Source organism: Bubalus kerabau, chromosome 19, assembly GCF_029407905.1.
Source record: "Bubalus kerabau isolate K-KA32 ecotype Philippines breed swamp buffalo chromosome 19, PCC_UOA_SB_1v2, whole genome shotgun sequence".
NCBI lineage: Eukaryota > Metazoa > Chordata > Mammalia > Artiodactyla > Bovidae > Bubalus > Bubalus kerabau.
The window spans coordinates 21,774,021-21,795,808 of record NC_073642.1 but is presented as its reverse complement, the minus strand read 5'-3'; the positions used below and the strand labels follow the sequence as shown (position 1 = coordinate 21,795,808).

Genomic DNA, 21,788 nt, shown 5'->3' with positions numbered 1-21,788 from the left:
TTTGGTGAACTGCCTTTTTTTTTTTTTTTCCCTCAAGATATTTGTTCATTTTAAAAACCTGTGTTGTTTTTCTTATTTTTGAGTTTGAGAGTTCTTTATATCTTCTAGATACAAGTCTCTTATCAGATATGTGATTTGCAATTATTTGCTCCTAGTCTATAACTTGCCTTTGTATTCTTTTAACAGTGTCTTTTGTAGAACATAAGGTTTTAGTTTTGATGAAGTCTGACTTATCAGTTTTTTTTCTTGTATGAAATACAGTTTTGGTACTGTAGTTTAAAAAAATCTTTGCCTAACAAAGGTCACAAAGACTTGCCCCTATGTTTTCTTCTAAAGGTTTTATAGTTTTTTATTTTTCATATAGCTCAAATGATCCATTTTGAGTTAATTTTTGCATATCACATGAGGCCTGAGAGATTCCTAATAGCTCGGTTGGTAAAAAAATCCGCCTGCAATGCAAGAGACCCCAGTTCAATTCCTGGGTTGGGAAGATCCAGTGGAGAAGGGATAGGCTACCCACTCCAGTATTCTTGGGCTTCCATGGTAGCTCAGCTGGTAAAGAATCTGCCCACAATGCAGGAGACCTGGGTTTGATTCCTGGGTTGGGAAGATCCCCTGGAGAAGGGAACAGCTACCCACTCTAGTATTCTGTCCTGGAGAATTCCATGGACTGTGTAGTCCATGGGGTCACAAAGAGTCGGATGCAACTGAGAGACTTTCATTCACTCATATGAGGCATGAGACGTTTCTTTGATGAAGTCCCATTTCAGTTTTTTTCTCTTACAATTAGTGCCTTTTATGTCCTAAGAAATCTTTGCTTGCCGCAAGGTTGCAAAAACCATTTCCTGTATTTTCTTTAAAAAGGATAATGTCTTTGCCCTTTAAAGTTAAGTCTATAATTCATTTCTAATTTTTATATATGATGTGACATAGGGTTGAGCTTCATTCCTTCCCCCAATATGTTTATCCAGCATTCCAGCATCATTCCAGCATCCCCCACACACACTGAATTGCTTTGGGCTCATCAGTAATATTTTTTATAAAATAAACTGCAATTAAAAATATACTCTTAGCAATACCTCCTCCTTTTTGGGTTTGTTAATTTAAAAAACACTTTCAGAAACCTACAGTATGCAGGCAAGGTACTAGGAATAAGAAATATATGGGTCCATGTCCTCTGCTCTCAAAGAACTTACATCCAGGAGAAGAAACAGTCATAAAAACAAATAAGTATGGAGGGTGGAGAAACACTGTGATAGAAATTCTGTTCTATATGGTGGTGACACAGGAGGGAAAGGTCAACTTCTCTTGGGAAAGTATCTCAGAGAAGACGATGTCTGAGCTGGTCTTGAGGAATGAGAGCAACTTACGAGGCACACATAGTAGGCAGGGAAACAAGGAGAGCTTTCTAGGCGGGGGGAAGAGTATGGGTAAGAGAACAGGATGTGAAGCAGCCTGGAAAATTTAGGGACTTGTAAGTAGTTATTAGGGCTTCCCTGGTGGCTCAGTGGTAAAGAATCTGCCTGCCAATGCAGGAGACATTGGTTCGATGCCTGGGTTGGGAAGATCCTCTAAAGAAGGAAATGGCTATCCACTGCAGTATTCTTGCCTGGAGAATTCCATGGACAGAGGAGCCTGGTGGGTTATAGCCCATGGGGTCGCAAAAGAGTCGGACACAACATAGCAACTCAACAACAACAAAGTCATTATGAGATATGTTGATCTGGTGCTCAATTTGGACTGGAATTCCTTAGTAATTTTCTTCTCTTGACAAGAGGGTAAATAAATCCAAGGCATTCAGTATGTACTCTCTGATGGCGGGGGATCTTTCTGTTGGATATTCTGGATGAAGCTCCCTGGCCAGGGAGGTCTCTACTTCTCTCTACTCTAGGATAGCTGTAATTGCCTCCATGTTAAAAGTAAACTTGATTTGCTACAGCTTTTGGCCAAGCTATCGATGAAAGAACAGGAGCTTACCGATTCATTGATGGCTTTGATGAGGTAAAGACCATCCTTATAAAAATAGAACAGTCGAACAATACCTGAAACAGAAAAATAAGGAAGATTGAGAGACAGACAAGTGAGCTGAAGACAAATTGGAATTTTATATATTTGACTTTCTGAAATATCATAAGCTCGTGCATTATTAGGATTCCTCCCTAGCCCCTCCACTGCCTGTGATCATCTTGGTTTCCTGGCCTTCTTCCACCCCTCACTTGAAATGTTCAAGCTATTTTCGCTCTTAGGTCATCTCTAGCTACACTGGCCCTACCTTCTTATTTTAGAATCTGTTTGTAAGCACTTCAGCTACACTGATCCACTCCTTGATTTCTGTCCACCTGTTTTAGCACATCACCCCAGCGTTTCACACTGTCATCCAATCACTTCCTACGGCAGCGGTGGTTTAGTCGCTAAGTCCTGTCTGGCTCTTGCGACCCCATGGACTGTAGCCCACCAGGCTCCTCTGTTGATGGGATTTTCCAGGCAAGACTACTGGAGTGAGTTGCATTTCCTTCTCCAAGGGGTCTTCCAGACCCAGGAATCAAACCCGGGTCTCCTGCATTGCAGGCAGATTCTTTACTGACTGAGCTACGAGAGAAGCCCTCACTTCTGTGAGTGTTCATTACTCCACTTGCGAGTGTATGGATTCTCTGAGGGAAAGGATAGTTTCTTCCTCTGCTATGTGCCTCATCTCTCAAACCCCAGCAAGCTCCCCATGAAGTTAATTTTGTCAATTCAGTAAGTAATTCGGTCATTCTAATTCCCGTTTAACCTAAGGGCTCTAGTATATGATCATCACCCACAAACTTCTTGCCACTTTCTTGAGGTGCCTCCCAGGCACTCATAACCTACCTCTATTGCCATAATACAGACTTTGAAGAAGCACCTGGCCCGCTGTGGGTGAAAGTCTAACTCAATCCAATAAATACTCATGAGATATCTGCTCCAAGACCGCAAAGGCGCGAAGGACAACCAAGGCAGTCTCCGCCTTCCCATTTATCACATTCAGAATCACAGAGACATGAAACCAACTGGATATAATGCAGTGTGATAAATGCAATCCTATTGTCAGACCAAACTCCTCCTGAATATCAACATTCCTACTCCAGGTGCCTCAAACATGTACATGCGCAAATGGAAGCTTTCAACTCACAATCCCCTGGAACCTTACTCTCCTATAACTGCTTTTTAAGGAATGGTATCATCTTCTACCCCATTATCTAAAGGCAGAAAGGAGTCATTTTTCTTCACACCCACCACTCCCCAACTCCATACATATGTTCCGTCTCTCACCAAATTTTTCCAATATATTTTCCTTTTCATTTTTTAAGCTTTTTATTTTGAACTAATTTTAGACATATAGAAAAACTGCAAAAATACTACAAAGCATTCCCTTATACCCCTCACCTCACTTCCCCTAGTGTTAACATCTTACAGAACCATACTGCACTTTTCATTTAAACCGCTCCTGCCTTAGTTCAGACCTTCATAATTTCTCTCTTCAATGGATGCACTAGCTCTTCCTGGTCTCCCTACCTTTCCATTTGGGTTTTTCAAACTCCTATCTGGGTGCTCTTCCTAAAACGTCAATGGCATCAGGTCATTCTCCTACAGAAAGAGTATCCTCCAGGATACCGTCCATAGTTCTCTGCACAAAGGTTCCCCTGCCTGGTTCATCCTCAGGCTGAGGGGGGAAAGCAAGCCTCGCGTATGTGAGCAGCAGGACTGCTGAGTGCTGGAAAGGGTGTGGACTCTGGGGCTACACTGCCTGGTTCAAATCCTGCCTGTGCCACTTTCTCTGTTGTTATCTAGTGGCTAAGTCATGTCTGACTCTTTGCAAACCCATGGACTGTAGCCTGCCAGGCTCCTCTGTCCATGGAATTCTCCAGGCAAGAATACTGGAGTGGGTTGCCATTTCCTCCTCCAGGGGATCTTCCCAACTCAGGGATTAAACCTGCATCTCCTGTATTGGCAGGCAGATTCTCTACCACTGAGTCACCCAGGAAGCCTGCTTTCTGCATTACCTCTTCTGAAAAACGAGAATAATAAACTATACCTATCTCCTAGGCTATTGTGAGGGTGAAATGGACCAACATATGTGAAATGTTAGAACAGTGACTGGCACACCATACTGTCCTGCAGATGTTGGCTGCTACTACATGACCAGGGAGAACTCTCCATGTCTGGTCCCTCCCATGCCTGGAAAGAAGATTAAACTGAACAACAGTCTACAGGTACCTGTAAATTAGGCTAAAAAGGAAAGAGAGGAACATGTACCCATTTCATCCACAGGAGCAATAAGTATTTCACTCCCCAAATCTGTGGCCCAGATGGAAATGACATCAACATTAAGTTTCTCCCAAACATATAATTGTTTAGCGTTATGCAGATTATAGATAGAGAATCCTTTGCTTCCTCCAATAAACACATAGTCTTGGGAAACATCCATGCAGTTTGGCATTGTGTTGAGCTGGAAAAAGCAAAACAAAGAGAAAAGGAACAGTTTTCATTTACTGCCATCTGCAAGTAATATGAGCTAACTTTTCTTTTTTTGGCAGCGGTGTGCAGCTTGTAGGATTCTCAGTTCTCCAACCAGGATGGAACTTCTGCCCCCTGCAAGGGGAGTGTGGAGCCTTAACCACTGGACCACTAGGGAAGTCCTGAGTTAACTCTTCAAAAAGGGATGCAGGTCCTTCCTAGTTATGGTATCCCACCCAAATGCAGTGCCCATCTAAATATCTTGCCCAGATATCAAGAGAGTCATAGTATTCTACATTTAGGGGAAAGGGGCAAGAGAAAGCAAGGAAGTTGAGAAGAAATGCTTGTTCACAACACCAAGCGTGGCCACAGCCCTGCGATAAGTGGACCAGTGGCCCCATTCCCTGTACTTTGTTCTTCTAGAACACTGTGGAAAGAGTTGTAGCTGACACCTGGGCAGATTCTCAACCACCAAGCAAGACAGCGATTGATACACTCCAAAAGATTTTCAACTAATGATAGGATATAAAAGGTAGCTGTGCATAATCTTCAGTTAACCAGAACACCCATCTACCCAGGCAATGACTGCTGCTGCTGCTAAGTCACTTCAGTCATGTCCGACTCTGTGCGACCCCATAGATGGCAGCCCACCAGGCTCCCCCATCCCTGGGATTCTCCAGGCAAGAACACTGGAGTGGGTTGCCATTTCCTTCTCCAATGCATGAAAGTGAAAAGTAAAAGTGAAGTCACTCAGTCGTGTCCGACTCTTCGCGACCCCATGGACTGCAGCCCACCAGGCTCCTCCATCCATGGGATTTTCCAGGCAAGAGTACTGGAGTGGGGTGCTATCGCCTTCTCCGCAGGCAATGACTAGATCCGTTTTAATCAGCATCAGCATGCCTGTAATCTTTCCAACATGCACCTGTCCTACAGGTGAATGAAGATTCCTGGCAGGAATTCCTTCCCTGGAGCAGGTGTTTTCATTTATTACCTTAACACTCAGTTGAGGAGACTTCCCTGGTGTTTCAGTGGTTAAGACTCTGCCTTGAAATTCAGGGGACACGGGTTCGATCCCTGGTCAGAGAGAGAGCCCACATGCCCCAGTTAGTGAGCCCACATGCTCTCGAGCCCCTGTGCTGTAACAAAAGAACCTGCATGACAAAATGAAGATCCCACATGGTGCAACTGAGACCCAACACAGCCAAATAAATAAATAATTAACAAAATAAATGTTAAAACCACCACTTAGTTGAGAAACAAGGCCACCTTGGCAGCTGCTCCATACCTTACTTTCTCTAAGTGGATGGTAGATGGTGGGCGGGGTCCGGCGGAGCTCAGCTTTCTTTGAGGTGTCCCTTGCCTCAATAATTTCCCACGAACGGTCAAACAGTGAGTTCACCATCTTGTTGATCATGCGATATGGCTGGGGTAGGGAATCTTGCTCTTGATCTGGATCCTTGAAGACCCAATCATCTTCATCATCCTTAGACCAGTCCTTCTCTGTCGGGGACGGCACCTCCAGTGTCCCCTTTCTGGTAAAGATGGGGAGCTTCATCTTCTGACTTCGGCTTCCTTTGGGACTTGCCATCACAGAAGATAGTGTTGGAAATGTCTATGAAATTCTGAAAAGCTGGTCAAAGAAGTAAGCCAAGGTAGATAGATAAGGGTAGGACAAGGTAGGACAAGGACAAGGACAAGGTAGAGATAAAAGGGGGAAGTTATCAGAAGACAGCACATCATCCTCCTTAGCATATTCGCTTATGGGCACTATTAATTCTAGAGCCTGGCACCTTCCTCATTACCACCTCACTAAGATATGCTCTTCATTTTAATAAGGATATCAGCAGAGACAGGTTTTGACTATTCATATATTTCAGGCCACCCCAAGATGACATGTGCTATGATGAAAGGAAAGGAATTTGACTTCTTGCTGCCTTTCTTCACCTCCTGATAAGACAGTGGCTTTCTGTCCCAAATTGAATACACCCTTTCTCTGCAACTTATGCCTTCTCCTGGCTCTTCCATCTCTGCAAATGGCTGTGCTGAAGCCAGCTGGGTAGGGGGCCATGATCCTCTGCTTGTTTTCCTTTCACCTCCAGTCAGGTATAGCGCAAACACTTCCATTCCTTGCTGTCCAGTTTACTCCTTCCTCTCTATTCCCCCTGCTGCCATCCAGCTCTGTAGGCACAGTGCCCAGAGCCTATGAGATTTCAAGGGGTTACAGAAATATCCGAGACCTGAAAAGAAATGGACTAAAAAAGAAAATCCCACAAAATCAAAATAAATATTTATGAAAACATTGACAGCATATCAACTCCACTGTGTGTACATAATATCTAAGTCTATAAGAAAAGAACAAGTAATCTGTATTTTATAAAACTCAAAACTGTACAATTTTAAGAAGGTTTTCAAATGTTACAGTTAATAAAAGGCATTTAATGTGGAACATGGGGTACATTTTAAGATGTTTAATAGGTAGTGGAGTAGGGTCTTGCACTGTTGGAGTGCCTTGGGGCCCTGGGAGCCTTATAAAGGCCCTGGTACCATCATCTTTTCTCACGTGTGAGAGTACATCTGTGATGTTTCCGTGCAAAGTGAGACGAGACTATCTGGGTCTGAGTCTAAAAGGAAAGAACCATCTGAAATCATCAGTGGGAACACTAAACTGAGCTCACACAGGGCTAGGAATAATGCCTGTTTCCACCAGCAAGAACAGAAAACCTCATTATCTACAAACACCAGGTAGAGTACTCAGGAGAATCTAGCCAAGCAGTGGGAAAAATTAGTCCTATTCAAATACTGTTCTGGTATTGCCCAACGAAACTTGGAAGTCAGAAGATCAAACTTAATGAAGTAACTTGACTACAAATATTTATAGGAATACAAATATGAAACCAAGCCCAGATAAAACTAAGTTCCCTTACTGAGTTTGTGATTAATCTCTCTACCGAAAACTTTACTCCCTTGCCTCTCTCCTTTGACTTCACTCCATTTCTTCTGCCCTCTGGCCTCAATCCTGAACACTAGTCAACCAGAATCAGATGACTAAGACTGCAGTTGTCCATAATATCGTAAATGTACTAAGACTGCCGTTACAGACATCACCATTAACGTACAAACTCAGGTTGTTTCTCCAGGGCAAGATTAAGCTCTTAGAGCCCCAAGTCATGGACTACCTGGCCAGAGAATCACGAACTGGGTCATCCATAGCTCCCAAAACTATGACTAAGACATGTCACAGAAATGTCACAAGACAACAATAATCCCAATTTCTTTGTTTTTCCACTTTGAAATATCCCTAACCCAAAAACCAAGAAGGAGTGGATCCAAGACTCATTTCCCACTCCCTTGCTTGGTGCCCTGCAATAAACCCTTCAGTTCAGTTCAGTTCAGTCGCTCAGTCGTGTCCGACTCTTTGAGACCCTATGAATCGCAGCACGCCAGGCCTTCCTGTCCATCACCAACTCCCGGAGTTCACTCAGACTCACGTCCATCGAGTCAGTGATGCCATCCAGCCATCTCATCTTCTGTCGTCCCCTTCTCCTCCTGCCCCTAATCCCTCCCAGCATCAGAGTCTTTTCCAATGAGTCAACTCTTCGCATGAGGTGGCCAAAGTACTGGAGTTTCAGCTTTAGCATCATTCCTTCCAAAGAAATCCCAGGGCTGATCTCCTTCAGAATGGACTGGTTGGATCTCCTTGCAGTTGAAGGGACTCTCAAGAGTCTTCTTCAACACCACAGTTCAAAAGCATCAATTCTTCAGCGCTCAGCCTTCTTCACAGTCCAACTCTCACATCCATACATGACCACCAGAAAAACCATAGCCTTGACTAGACGGACCTTTGTTGGCAAAGTTATCTCTGCTTTTCTTTGCTGTAAACACTTGCTGTCAGAATTTGGCTTTCTGTGTCATGGACACATGAGCCCTTGCTCAGTTACAAAAATAATCAGCATCCAATGGAGTAAAATTCACAATGTCTAAGATCCAATTAAAAAATGACTGTGGTATATCTACATTATGGGATACTACTGCTGCTGCTAAGTCACTTCAGTCATGTCCAACTCTGTGTGACCCCATAGACAGCAGCCCACCAGGCTCCCCAGTCCCTGGGATTCTCCAGGCAAGAACACTGGTTGCCATTTCCTTCTCCAATGTATGAAAGTAAAAAGCGAAAGTGAAGTCGCTCAGTCGTGTCCGACTCTTTGGGACCCCATGGACTACAGCCTACCAGGCTCTTCTGCCCATGAGATTTTCCAGGCAAGAGTACTGGAGTGGGGTGCCATCGCCTTCTCTGTTACGGGATACTGCTGCTGCTGCTGCTAAGTCACTTCAGTCGTGTCCGACTCTGTGCGACCCCATAGATGGCAGCCCACCAGGTTCCCCCGTCCCTGGGATTCTCCAGGCAAGAACACTGGAGTGGGTTGCCATTTCCTTCTCCAATGCATTACTACTCAGTAATAAAAATCAAAAAACTACTGATAAACACAAAAACATGGATGAACCTCAAAGGCAATATGCTGAATGAAAGAAACCAGTCTAAAAACCTATGTGCAGTGACTCCATCTATAAGGCATTCTTGAAAATCAAAACGAATAATGGGGATCAGAGCAGTAGTTGTCAGGAGTTGTAGGTGGGGGGTGATGTTATTTTAAAAAGAAGAGCATGAAGGAATTTTGGGGATAGTGAGACTCTTTCATTCAGATTGTAAAGAGCTCTGCAGAGACAATATGATTATCTATAGAGAAAACCTGATTATCTATAGAGAAAAGCTGATGGAATCTTTTAAAAAAAATTTTACTAGAGCTAATAAAGTTAGCAAGGTTGCAGAATAAAAGTTCAATATACAAAAATCTACTCTATTTCTATATAATGACAACAAACAATCAAAAATTAAAATTAAAAATGCTATTGATAATAGTATAAAAATATGAAATATTTAGGGTTAAATCTGACAAAAGATGTACAAGACCTGTACCCTGACAGCTATAAAATACCACTGAGTGTGTATGTGTTAGTCGCTCAGTCATGTCTGACTCTTTGCGACCCCATGGACTGTAGCCAGCCCAGCTCCTCTATTCATGGAGTTCTCCAGGCAAGAATACTGAAGTGGGTAACCATTCTCTTCTCTAGGGGATTTTCCTGACCCAGGGATCGAGCCCAGGTCTCCTGCATTGCAGGCAGATTCTTAACTGTCTGAGCCGCCAGGGAAATCCGTAAAATATCACTGAAAGAAGACCTAAATAAATGGAGAGAGACAGATCTTATTCATGGGCTGGAAGACAATGTTTTTAGGGTGTCAATTCTCCCCAAATTGATTTATAAAAAATTAAAATAATCCCTATGATAACCCCTGTTGGCATTATTTTTTAGAAATTAAGAAGTTGATGTTACATTTCATATGGAAATGCAAAGTACCTAAAATAGCCAAAATTACTTAGAAAAAGAAAGAATTAGAAAATTAACATTACCTACTTCAAGACTTAAAAAGCCACAGTAATCAAGGCAGTATGATACTGGCACTTTAAAAAAAAGACAAAAAGACAACAAATAACAAGTGTTGGTGAGGATGTGCAGAAAAGGGAACCCTCATACACTGCTGGTGGGAATATAAATTAGTGAGGTCATTACAGAAAATAGTATGGAAGTTCCTCAAAAAAATAAAAGTAGAATTACCATTGTTGTTGTTGTTTGGTTGCTAAGTCGAGTCTGACTCTGCAACACCACAGACTGCAGAACTACACAGAAAAGATCTTAATGACCTGGATAACCAGGATGGTGAGGTCACTCATACAGAGCCAGACATCCTGGAAGTCAAGCGGGTCTTAGGAAGCATTACTAGGAACAACGCTAGTAGAGGTGATGCAATTCTAGCTGAGCTATTTAAAATCCTGAAAGATGATGTTGTTAAAGTGCTGCACTCAATATGTCTGCAAATTTTGAAAACTCAACAGTGGCCAAAGGACTGGAAAAGGTCAGTTTTCAGTCCAATCCCATAGAACTAACATATGATCCAGCAATTCCACTTTGGGGCATTTTTCCAAAGAAAACAAACAAACAAAAAAACTATTTTGAAAAGATATGTGTATCCCTAGGTTCATTGCAGCATAATTCACAATAGCCAAAATATGGAAACAACCTAAGCATCCTATCGATAGATGAATGGAAAAAGAAGATGTGATATAGATAATGGAATATTATTCTGCTGTAAAAAAGGATAAAACCTTGCATTTGCAACAACATGGATAGACCTAGGGGCTTCTCTGGTAGCTCAGTCAGTAAAGAATCTGCCTGCAGTGCAGGAGACTCGGGTTCAATCCCTGGGTCAGGAAGATACCCTGGAGAAGGAAATGGCAACCCACTCTAGGATCCTTGCCTGGAAAATCCCATGGACAGAGGAGCCTGGTGGGTTGTAGTCCATGGGGTTGCAAAGAGTTGGGCACGACTGAGTGACTAACACTAGACCTAAAGTGAACTATGCTAAGTGAAATAAGTCAGACAAGAAAGACAAGTACCATATGATTTCACTTATATGTGGAATCTAAAAAAATAACACAGGGACTTCCCTGGTGATCCAGGGGCTAAAACTCCATGCTCCCAATGCAGGGGGCCTAGGTTTGATCCCTGGTCAGGGAACTAGAGCCCAGATGCCACAACTAAGAGTTTACACTCTGCAGCTAAGACCCGGTGCAGCCAAACAAATTAAATTAAAAATACTTAAAAAAATACAAGTGAACAAACAAAACAAAATAGTCACAGATACAGAAAACAAACAGATGGCTGCCAGAAGCAGTAGGGGATGGAGAGATATGTAAAATAGGTCAGGGAGGTGGAGAGGTAGCAAAAAAAAAAGACAAATATATCAATGAAACTAGAGAAGACAGAATTAGATTCACACATATATGGACAGTTTATTTTTGACAAAGATAATTCAGTGAAGAAAGTACAATCCTTTCAATAAATAATGTTGCAGCAGTTAAATATCCATATGGGGAAAAAAGAACTCTGATCCATACCTTGCACTATATACAAAAATTAATTCAAAGTAGTTGTTGTTTAGTCACTAAGTCGTGTCCGACTCTTTTGCAACTCCAAGGACTATAGCCTGCCAGGTTGCTCTGTCCGTTGGATTTCCCAGGCAAGAATTCAAAGTAGACCATAGGCCTAAATGTAAAACTAACTATAAAACTTCTAGAAGAAAACATAGGGAAAAACCTATGCAATCTTCAGTTAGACAAAGATTTCTTAGCTATGACATTAAAGCACACACTCCATAAGAACAAACTGATAATTTATACCTTTCAAAAACAAACTTATGCTCCTCAAAAGACATTTAAGAAAATAAAAGGTAGCCCAAAGACTAGGAGAAAATATTTGTAGGCAAAATGTTTGTATTCAAAATATTTTGAAAATTCTTAAAACTCAATAATAAGAAAATGATACATTTTTTTCAAATGGGCAAAAGATTTGCATCAACACTTAACAAAAGAAGATATACAGATGGCAAACAGGCATATTAAAGATGTCTTCATGGTTAATCATTAGGGAAATGCAAATTATAATTACAGTGAGACAGTACTACCCATGTATTAGAATGCCTGAAGTTAGAAAGATAGACTTAACAAATGTTGTTGAAGATGAGGAAAACTGGAACTCTTCCAGTTGCTGCTGGGAAAGTAAAACACTACAGTTTAGAAAACAGTTTAGCATTTTCTTAAAAAGTTAAATTTACATCTACCACAATATCCATTCATTCTACTCCTAGGTGTGAAATAAGGGAACTGAAATCATATGTCCATACATAGATTTGTAAATGAACATTCATTACAGTTTCACTTCCAGGAGCCCCAAACTGAAAGCAACCTAAATGTTTATCAACAGGTAGACAGACAAACTCCTACACATTCACATCCCATTCACATCAGTGGGAACAAGAAATAGTAGAGCCTCTTTGGAAAACAGCTTGGCAGTTTCTTACAAAATTGAAAACACACTAACAGGATTCAGCAATGCCATCTCTACATATGTATGCAAGAAAAATTAAAGTGTTTCATATGAAAATCTGTACTTAAATATTTATAACAGCTCTATTTATAACTGCCTCCAACTGGAAACAATGCAAATGTACTTCAGTGGATAAAGAGACAATAAACTATAGCACATCCATACAATGGAATACTACTCAGTGATTAAAAATTTACAAACTACTGATAAAGACAACATGGGTAAAACTCAAATGCATTATGCTAAGTGAAAGAAATCAAATAGAAAAGCTACATACTGGACTTTCTTGGTCCAGAGATTAACACTCTGCACTTCCAATGCAGGGGCATGGGTTCGATCCCTGATTTTGGATGTACCACACGCTTCACATTGTGGCCTTAAAAAAAAAAATAAAGGCTACATACTGAATGATTCAATTTATGATACTGTGGAAAAGGCAGAATTGTAGGTATAGCAAAACAAACTATACAAATCTGTGTTTAGCAGCACTCTATGCTCATCTCTATCATCTGACATATCACTGCGCTGTACTTTCTTCTTTTCTTGTATCCCTCATTAACTCTATTGCCATAGGCCTAGAGCTTAGCACAGTGGGTGGTACAGTTCAGTTGCTTCGGGGCCAGGTTCTCACATCCTGCCCAGCTGTCATCCCTGAGGAAGCCAGGCATCCAACGCAACTAGCTTTCAGGCTCCTCAGGCCGCCCAAATGGGGAGGCCAGGTCTCACAGACTGTGAGCCAGACAGACGGCCACTGCTAGAGGGTCACAGAGACAGGGATGGGGGAGAGGTTCACTGCTCCTCCATGGGCCAAGGCTAGTGGAGGGCCTTGGTGAGGGCTCTGGAGCCCTCAGGACATAGTCCCCAATCTGTTCCCTGGGCCTTCCAGCTCACCCACTAGCACAAGGCGGTAAGCTGGAGGGCCTCCAAGAGAAAGCCTGAATCTGCCTCTTACCTCACTCTCCACCTGATAACCACCACACCACCAACCCCTGACTCAATCTCTTCTCCAATGGTCCCTCTTGACAGTTACCAGTGGGCAGGGCCCACTGCAGTGCTGACCAATAGCTGGGCAGGAACACTAACTGTGGCTCATTGACAGTTGGTTACTTGTGGGCAAGGCCCACTGAAGCACCCACCAATGGCTGAGCAAGACCTGTTGCCTAATAATAACAGGGTACAGAGTAAATGAGGCACAGCAATTGGAAAATGAGTGCCTCAAGGCTGTATATTGTTACCCTGTTTATTTAACTTATATTCAGAGTACATCATGCGAAATGCCCGGCTGGATGAAGCACAAGTTGGAATCAAGATTTCCGGGAAAAATATCAATAACCTCAGATATGCAGATGATACCACCCTTATGGCAGAAAGTGAAGAATTAAAGAGCCTCTTGATGAAAGTGAAAGAGGAGCGTGAAAAAGCTGGCTTAAAACTCAACAATCACAAAATGAAGATCACGGCATCCGGTCCCATCACTTCATGGCAAATAGATTGGAGAAACAATGGAAACAGTGAGAAACTTTATTTTCTTGGGCTCCAAAATCACTGAGGATGGTGACTGCAGCCATGAAATTAAGGACTGCAGGTCCTTGGAAGAAAAGCTATGACCAACCTAGACAGCATATTAAAAAGCAGGGACATTATTTTGCCAACAAAATCCGTCTAGTCAAAGCTATGGTTTTTCCAGTAGTCATGTATGGATGTGAGAGCTGGACCATAAAGAAAGCTGAGCACCGAAGAATTGATGCTTTTGAACTGTGGTGTTGGAGAAGACTCTTGAGAGTCCCTTGGATGGCAAGGAGATCCAACCAGTCCATTCTGAAGGAGATCAGTCCTGAATATTCATTGGAAGGACTGATGCTGAAGCTAAAACTCTAATACTTTGGCCACCTGATGTGAAGAACTGACTCATTGGAAAAGACCCTGATGCTGGGAAAGATTGAAGGCCAGAGGAGAAAGGGATGACAGAGAATGAGATGGTTGGATGGGATCACTGACTTGATGGACATGAGATTGAACAAGCTCCAGGAGTTGGTGATGGACAGGGAAGCCTGGTGTGCTGCAGTCCATGGCGTCACAAAGCTTTGGACACGACTGTGTGACTGAACTGAGCTGAACTGAAGGGCTGTGCTCATCCTGCTCTGTTACATCTGGGAAAGCACTAGAGATCAGCTTTCTCCACAGTGCCATATTCTAGCTGGGTTTCCAGGTACTCCAAGGAGTCCAAGAATCCTGAACGTGAAACTGGTCTTCTAGATCATTATGATGGTATGTTGTCAAGGTAGGAGAAAAGAACATGTCTTATACAACAATTGTTACCTTGATTTAAAATTTAAATATTTAAACATGGTTTGTGGGGTTCTATTTGTACCTTGACCCAGGGCCTACAAATGTGAGGGGCAGACCTGATCATGGGAATAAAGTTTAAAAAAACTGACGCCCTTACTTTGTGACAATAAGTGAGTAGTAAGTCGCTCAGTCGTGTCCAGCTCTTTGTGACCCCACGGACTATACAGTCCATGGAATTCTCCAGGCCAGAATACTGGAGTGGGTAGCTGTTCCCTTCTCCAGGGGATCTTCCCAACCCAGGGACTGAACCCAGGTCTCCTGCATTGCAGGCAGATTCTTTACTAGTTGAACCACAAGGTAAGTCCAAGAATACTGGAGAATTCTATAAAATTACTGTTTATGGAAGAGTGGGGCTTCATGTCTTCAAGCCTCAAAAAGGAAAGTTCAGTGGTGTAGTTTTATTGTAATCTTTTAGCCCCCACTTCCTTCATATTAACCCTTTTTCAGAATTCCCTCAAGGAGCAATCTTCTTTCAGTGTTCATTCAATAATCCTAACAGAAAATTCTCTCACTCTACCTAGCTCTCATGCTAAAATACACCCCATGAATCGGCTTATCTCTGCTCTAACCATTTTCTTCCCCAGATCTGGAACTGGTGTTGCTCAAGGGAAAACAGAGGTACAGAGCTGGGAAATGATTAGGCACATCAGTCCCCAAGCAAAAAGTTCAGGGAAACCTCCTTTCGGGACTCCGCTGTGGAGGGCCCTGGGTACCCGGGATCTGCGGGGAGGCGCAGGGCGTCCTAAGGACGCCTGAGGTTGGGGAGACAGGTCCCCTCAGATCCCCCGCTCGGAGATCCTAGAGATAGAGGGGAGTCCTGGGACATGTGAGGAGCCGCGGCACCCGGATCAGAAGCCGATATTTCTCTCACCTGGACCAGCAGCGTGGTGTCTCCGTAGTAACCACAACTTCCGGTCCCAACCGGACGTCCACTAAGTCCTCTTTGGAAGGTGTACACGCCCCCGTGGGGGCGGGGACTCTTGGTCCCTCGGGTGTGGAGAAACTGACGCTCCCGCGGGGAACAATCGGCCGCCCCTGAGGACTAGTGACAGAGCCCGGTGTGACGCGTGTCCTTGGGCTGGGTGCCATGGACGCCTTCATCCGCTTCACCAACCAGACCCAGGGCCGGGACCGACTCTTCAGGTGAGTTAGGTGCCCGCGGCCTCTACCCCTTCCCGGGTCCCCTCACTCGGGTCGACGGCTCCCAGTTCTCCACACCCTGAGAGGGCGGTAGTAGCCGAGTGGACGAAACCGGGAAAGCCGCTGCCGGCTCCCGGCAGTAGCGTGGCCCGGGAGCCCCTCCTCACCCCAACTTCAGTGAGGTTGGGCCGAACACATTTCCCTTCCGTCCGGTCCCGCGCCTCCAGGCCGCCGGCTGCGGTAAACCAGCAGACGAACCCTCCTCTCCTGACCCCGGGAAGAGTGGGTTTTCTCCGCTCAGTATTCCTCCAAGGAATTATTTCAGACAAACTCGGGGTTGACATCTGAGCACTTGTTAGTATCTTGAAAAGCTCCATGAAATACTTATGGAGAGGAACTGTGTTTGTCATCCGTATCCCAGCGAGATACCGCCTGTGAAATAGTTTTGTGAACCGTAAAATGCAGTGTGGAGAGCCTCGGAACTGGCCACCCTTCCGAGGGACACGCCGTGCTGCTGAAAATATTAGAGATTGTGGCTTTAATACTATCTCCTAACGTTTTTTTAGGGATTTGGTTGAGTCGTGCTTAATAAAAAGAAATTAGTCACAATTGCAGTTTTATTTAACAGGTTTTTCTTCTTCTGAGTGTACAATGCTGATACATACAGATGAATAGTAACCCCAACAATTATGAGACTTTTGGAACCGGGCTTTATGCCAGATGTTTCCTCAGTGTTACAACTAACACTCAGTGTTACAACCCACTTTCTCAGTGTTAAAACCCACTTAACTGTCAACACAGCCCTATTAGGTTAAATTCTTGAAATCATTCCCATTTCACAGAAATGGGGAAACTGAAGCAGAAGAAGTTTAATAGGGACTAAGTGACTGAACTGAGAGATTTAAAACCACACAGTTGACTTCAGAACCCAGTTCCTTAACCATCAAGCCATACTGTCTTTCTAACTAATTTGGTAGATTTTCAAAATGGTCACATTATATACAAACTTCATTAAAATAGAAGCCTCCAGTTCCAGTGTGCTTAGAATATACTCTGCAAATTTTATCAGTGAGGTTGGTTAATAAATAATTGCTTAGTATATACTTATCATATGTACTTAGTATATACTTATCTCAAGATCTGAGACTTCTAGTATTCATTTCCTAATCCCCTTGGTGGTCTACAGCTTTTGTGAATACACTGGCATTCAGAAAATAATGTCTTGTTTTTGGACGCATTCCTATTATTAGGCCAGATCTGAGAAAAAGGGATTCATTGACCTGACCAACTTGAGCCCTTTAGCCAGGAAACATACTTACAAGAGCAAGAGAGATTGTTTATTACTTCAGGCATAGTAACACATTCAACATTTTAATTGAGAATAATATTTATAGCACAAGGGGATTCAGGTGCAGTTACAGGAGAGTAGGAAACAGGCATCTACCTACTTTATTTACTAGAAGCCAAATGCATTTAGATGTTTGGTTATATGATATAAAATATTTCATTTGTTATGTTTCTGTCAGTAAGGCATTGCTGTTTGTACTCACCACAGTAATCACTTTATTGAATATTGAGTATTATTAAACAGGAGTCTGTATTTTATATAAGATGCTAATTAGTTTGAAAGACAAATTTATACTTATTTATGTGTTGGTCTGTATTTGGTTCTTTTATAAAAAGCTAAACAGTATGCCAGTGGTGGACTTTTCATTGGTTCTGGTTTGAGTGTGTGACCTGTCACATTAAGTATTTGGTAAAAATTTCCTTTTAGAAATCTGAAAATCTTTTAGAAATTTACACTGGAGAAAATAAAGAATGTGAATCTTTGCAGACTTAACGTGAGGTAGACTTTTCTGCAGTTTACTCTTTTGACTATATCCATTTGTCTGTGCCAGCAACGGGCGTTCTGAGAAACTATTCACTCTATTTTTGCAGATTTCTCTTTCATTACCTTTGTGTTGCATTTTCATCACATGTTCTACCCTTTGGCCCTGTGAAATGAGTGTTGCAGAATTTTGCTCTTGTGAGAGCTGCTGTGTGAGAAATTGTCTTGGAAACTTTGTTTTCGGCAAGACATGTTTCTCTTTCCCTTACTTCCTGAATCACATTTTATTTGGCTTGTAAATCATTCTCCTCATTTTTCTTTTCCATTTCAGAGCCACTCAGTACACATGCATGTTGCTTAGATATTTGTTAGAGCCTAAAGCTGACAATAAGAAGGTTGTAATGAAGCTCAAGAAACTGGAATCCAGTGTGAGCACTGGCCGTAAATGTAAGTACCCTGTCCCTTGAGGGACAGTGGCTCCTGGTTTAGAATCCTCAGACCTTGTAATTCACAAAAATACTTCCTAGGTCATGAATTTCTAGTCAGTCAAGCGTACTGATGAAGGTCACTAGTAAGGCTGCCCTCGTGGAATGATAGGCCTTAAAGACGGAACATTTTGCTGCAGACGGTTCACAAACACTCTCCTATGTTAACATTTGGTGCGGCGTCTTGTCTTTCCGCTTCATCGTAACCAGTGGGACATACAGTATGTTAGTTCTCCTTTAGTTCTTTAGTTCTCCTTTAGTTCTTAGAATCACAAAATGTTCTGGCAATCTCCGACATGAACTTCTGGCTCCTGGGAGCCCTGAGAGAATACAGTAGCTATATCCTTGACCCCCTTCCCTTTTTCTTTTTCTTGAGGGATTGCTAGAGGAAATGGATGGATACTTTTTCTTAAGTCATTTGTGGGGTTGTTTTCATGTAAAAGGCAAAAAAGCAGTCAGTGTTTTGTACTCATTTAATTCATTTTGAGTATCTGCTTCATGTAGGTATAGTTCTGAGCTTTATGGAAGAACTAAAATCACATGGTCTAATGATATAAGATTTAGTACCAAATATGTTGGTTGAGAAAAAGAAAGGTGTTTTGAGGAGGTGGAACTTGAGGTGTGGTGAGAGAGAGAAGGATTAGGAGAGCATTCCTGAAGGGTAGTTTCGTCTAGTGGAGGCTCAGGACTGCTCTGAGCAAACCATTGTGTTGGAAGATCAATGAGGAAACTAGTTTGATGAGCAGAAGACTTACTTTGTCACGCAGAGGGATGGGAAGGAGCTCTTCTGGGTGGACTGGAAAGCCAAGATTAGAAGTTCTCCCTCATTGGAATGTTGAGGCTCAAAGGCCCTTTAAAAATCACTGGTCTTTGAAGTTTAGAAAGGACTTACCCAAGGTCACTAAGCTACTTAGTGCAACAGCTAGAACTGGAAACCTGGATTATTCATTACATACTTTGTGTTATTTTTGATAAAACAATACCAAACGTTTTTCTGAGCTCAGGATAGCTACTTCTGAGAATTTACTGAGTCTAAGATACATTCATGTATGGAAAATACTTCTTTTGTATCCTCCATAATGTTTCAGATTGTAATATATACAAATATTTATTGATTGGTGCATCACTGATCGAGTTATGTGCTCTGATAAAGGAAATGCCCTGGCAATGGTTGATTTAATTGAAGTAGGTGTCACATATGACAGTATTATTAGTTGTGCTACCCACTAAATCCTGTTATCTCTACTTTGGCTTTTTCACAGTAGGGAGCCATAGGGGCTTTGGACCAGAGAAATTGCAGGATGATATTTTGTTAAGTCACTAAGTTGTGTCCAACTGTTTGTAACCTCATGGACTATAGCCCTCAAGGCTCCTCTGTCCATGGGATTTCCCAGGCAAGAATACTGGCATAGGTTGCCATTTCCTTCTCCAGGGGATCTTCCCAATCCAGGGATTAAACCCACGTCTCCTGCACTGGCAGGTGGATTCTTTACAGCTGAACCACCAAGGAAAGTGTTTTTTTAAAAAAGCAGTCTTTCAACTGGAAAGTCTTTTAACTGGAAAGTAAAGTGTAAGGCCGGAGAAGGCAATGGCACCCCACTCCAGTTATCTTGCCTGGAGAATCCCATGGATGGAGGAGCCTGGTAGGCTACAGTCCATGGGGTCGCTAAGAGTCGGACACAACTGAGCGACTTCCCTTTCACTTTTCACTTTCATGCATTGGAGAAGGAAATGGCAACCCACTCCAATGTTCTTGCCTGGAGAATCCCAGGAACAGGGGAGCCTGGTGGGCTGCCGTCTCTGGGGTCGCACAGAGTCGGACACGACTGACGCGACTTAGCAGCAGCAGCAGCAAAATGTAAGGCATCAGACTCTCCAAAAGAATGTTGTATTCTGGAGTTCATGTTACCGCAGTACCTTCCTTCTAAAGAAGTATAGCTGGTAATATGCAAATTGTAACAACCCACACTTACGATTGACCTGGCCTAAAGTATGTTGTCATTTGTTAATGTGGCCATTCAAATGGAGGCAATAAGTTTAAAGGGTCACTTTTTTTTTGCCTTCCAGGATCATCTTAGGTGTCCTTAACCTACTGTAAAGTGCTTTTCCTTTCCTGAGCAAAGACTGAGCCACAGATGACAGTCAGTTGTTAAAAAAAGCAGTGCTGACCTCTCACCCTGATACAGGGCTTCTGCCTGTAAAATCCTGTTACATCTGATTAAATTACCATTAATTCTTGTGGTTCTTCTTGCAGGGTTCAGACTAGGCAATGTGGTGCATGCTCTCCAGGCGACACAGCAGAGCGTTCGTGCCACTGACCTGGTGCCCCGCGTATGCCTAACATTAGCCAGCTTGAACCGTGTGATTTATTTCATCTGTGACACCGTCCTCTTTGTGAGGAGTACAGGGCTCGCCTCTGGTGTTAACAAAGAGAAATGGCGAAGGTGGGCTGCCCGCTATTACTACTATTCTCTTCTGCTGAGTCTGGTCAGAGATCTGTACGAAGTTTCCCTGCAAATGAAACAGGTTGCACACGACAGGGCAAAGAGGGAGAAGTCACCATCCCAGGATACCCTAGGGTACAGTGTGGCTGACGAAGAGACAGAGTGGCTCCAGTCCCTTCTTCTTCTCTTATTCCACTCTCTGAAGAGGCATCCTCCCTTGTTTCTGGACACAGTGAAGAACTTCTGTGACATCCTGAACCCCTTGGACCAGTTGGGGATCTATAAGTCCAATCCTGGTGTCATAGGCCTCGGAGGCCTCGTGTCCTCTGTAGCAGGCATCATCACTGTGGCGTATCCGCAGATGAAACTGAAGACCCAGTGACATGGTTTCAGGCTGAAGACAAGTATCTGCTTTGAAGACAAGCTGTAAGTGAAATGGACATCTGTACTAGGCACAGCCGTGTCATACTGTGCTTGAGGACTTATTCACATGAACATTTAGTGACTGTGACATGAACAGAGGTGGGGCCAAGGATGGTGAAGGGGAGAGCTTGAAGATTTATATGTTTTCTAGAATGCGGGAGTGACTTCTAAATTTCTGTGTATTTTTCCTTCATCTCACATTTATTGAGCATCTCTTATGTGCATATTAGGAACTCAGTGTTTGCTAAGTGAATAAAAATTGAAAGAGAAAAATTGAAAAGATCTAAACTAACAAGTGGACACTAATATATAGTGACTGCAATTCGGGAGACCTGGGTTTGACCCCTGGGTAGGGACGATCCCTGGAGGAGGGCATGGTAACCCACTCTAGTATTCTTGCCTGGAGAATCCCATGGACAGAGGAGCCTGGTGGGCTACAGTCCATGGGGTCGCACAGAGTTGGACATGACTAAGTCCGTGTGCCTGGCTACTTTTGCACAACTCCAGTAGGTCTGATGCACAGCCCCCTCTCAGATCTAGTAGAGGCCCCTGATCCGGTCACTTATCCCACTTCCTCCATAGCTGTCAGTGCCAGGATGGAGCAGACCTGGCCTTCTAGCCTCTTAACTTACCTTTCAC

At 43.0% G+C, this 21,788-nt stretch overlaps 2 protein-coding genes across 5 annotated transcripts in view; one reads left to right on the top strand and one right to left on the bottom strand.

Moving 5' to 3' along the window:
- Positions 1 to 15,748, bottom strand: part of WDR93 (WD repeat domain 93) — a 53,991-nt gene extending 38,243 nt beyond the window's left edge. For all 3 annotated transcript variants that reach the window (XM_055555658.1, XM_055555656.1, XM_055555657.1), the window contains exons 1-4: positions 15,701 to 15,748; positions 5,765 to 6,109; positions 4,279 to 4,471; positions 1,978 to 2,042 (exon numbers count right to left, since the gene is read on the bottom strand). In XM_055555658.1, the coding sequence (XP_055411633.1) occupies positions 1,978 to 2,042; positions 4,279 to 4,471; positions 5,765 to 6,067 (561 nt within the window). In that variant the 5' untranslated portion in view covers positions 6,068 to 6,109; positions 15,701 to 15,748. The remainder of the gene's footprint in view (positions 1 to 1,977; positions 2,043 to 4,278; positions 4,472 to 5,764; positions 6,110 to 15,700) is intronic.
- A 27-nt stretch (positions 15,749 to 15,775) lies between these two features.
- On the top strand, positions 15,776 to 21,431 carry PEX11A (peroxisomal biogenesis factor 11 alpha). Of its 2 annotated transcripts, XM_055555659.1 has the most exons (3): positions 15,776 to 15,972; positions 18,129 to 18,244; positions 20,537 to 21,431. In XM_055555659.1, exons 1-3 carry the CDS (start codon positions 15,917 to 15,919, stop codon positions 21,106 to 21,108), a joined length of 744 nt encoding a protein of 247 aa, XP_055411634.1. In that variant the 5' UTR covers positions 15,776 to 15,916; the 3' UTR covers positions 21,109 to 21,431. The 2 variants fall into 2 exon arrangements, with proteins under 2 accessions (XP_055411634.1, XP_055411636.1); XM_055555661.1 differs by lacking the exon at positions 18,129 to 18,244 and having other exon boundaries at positions 15,842 to 15,972.
- Positions 21,432 to 21,788: the final 357 nt, after the last annotated feature.

Bases quoted from the DNA above. Each gene is read 5' to 3' on its own strand.
- PEX11A (XM_055555659.1), top strand. From the start codon at position 15,917: ATGGACGCCTTCATCCGCTTCACCAACCAGACCCAGGGCCGGGACCGA. The intron at 15,973-18,128 runs GTGAGTTAGGTG...TTTCCATTTCAG, and splicing joins GGCCGGGACCGACTCTTCAG to AGCCACTCAGTACACATGCA. The intron at 18,245-20,536 runs GTAAGTACCCTG...TTCTTCTTGCAG, and splicing joins TGTGAGCACTGGCCGTAAAT to GGTTCAGACTAGGCAATGTG.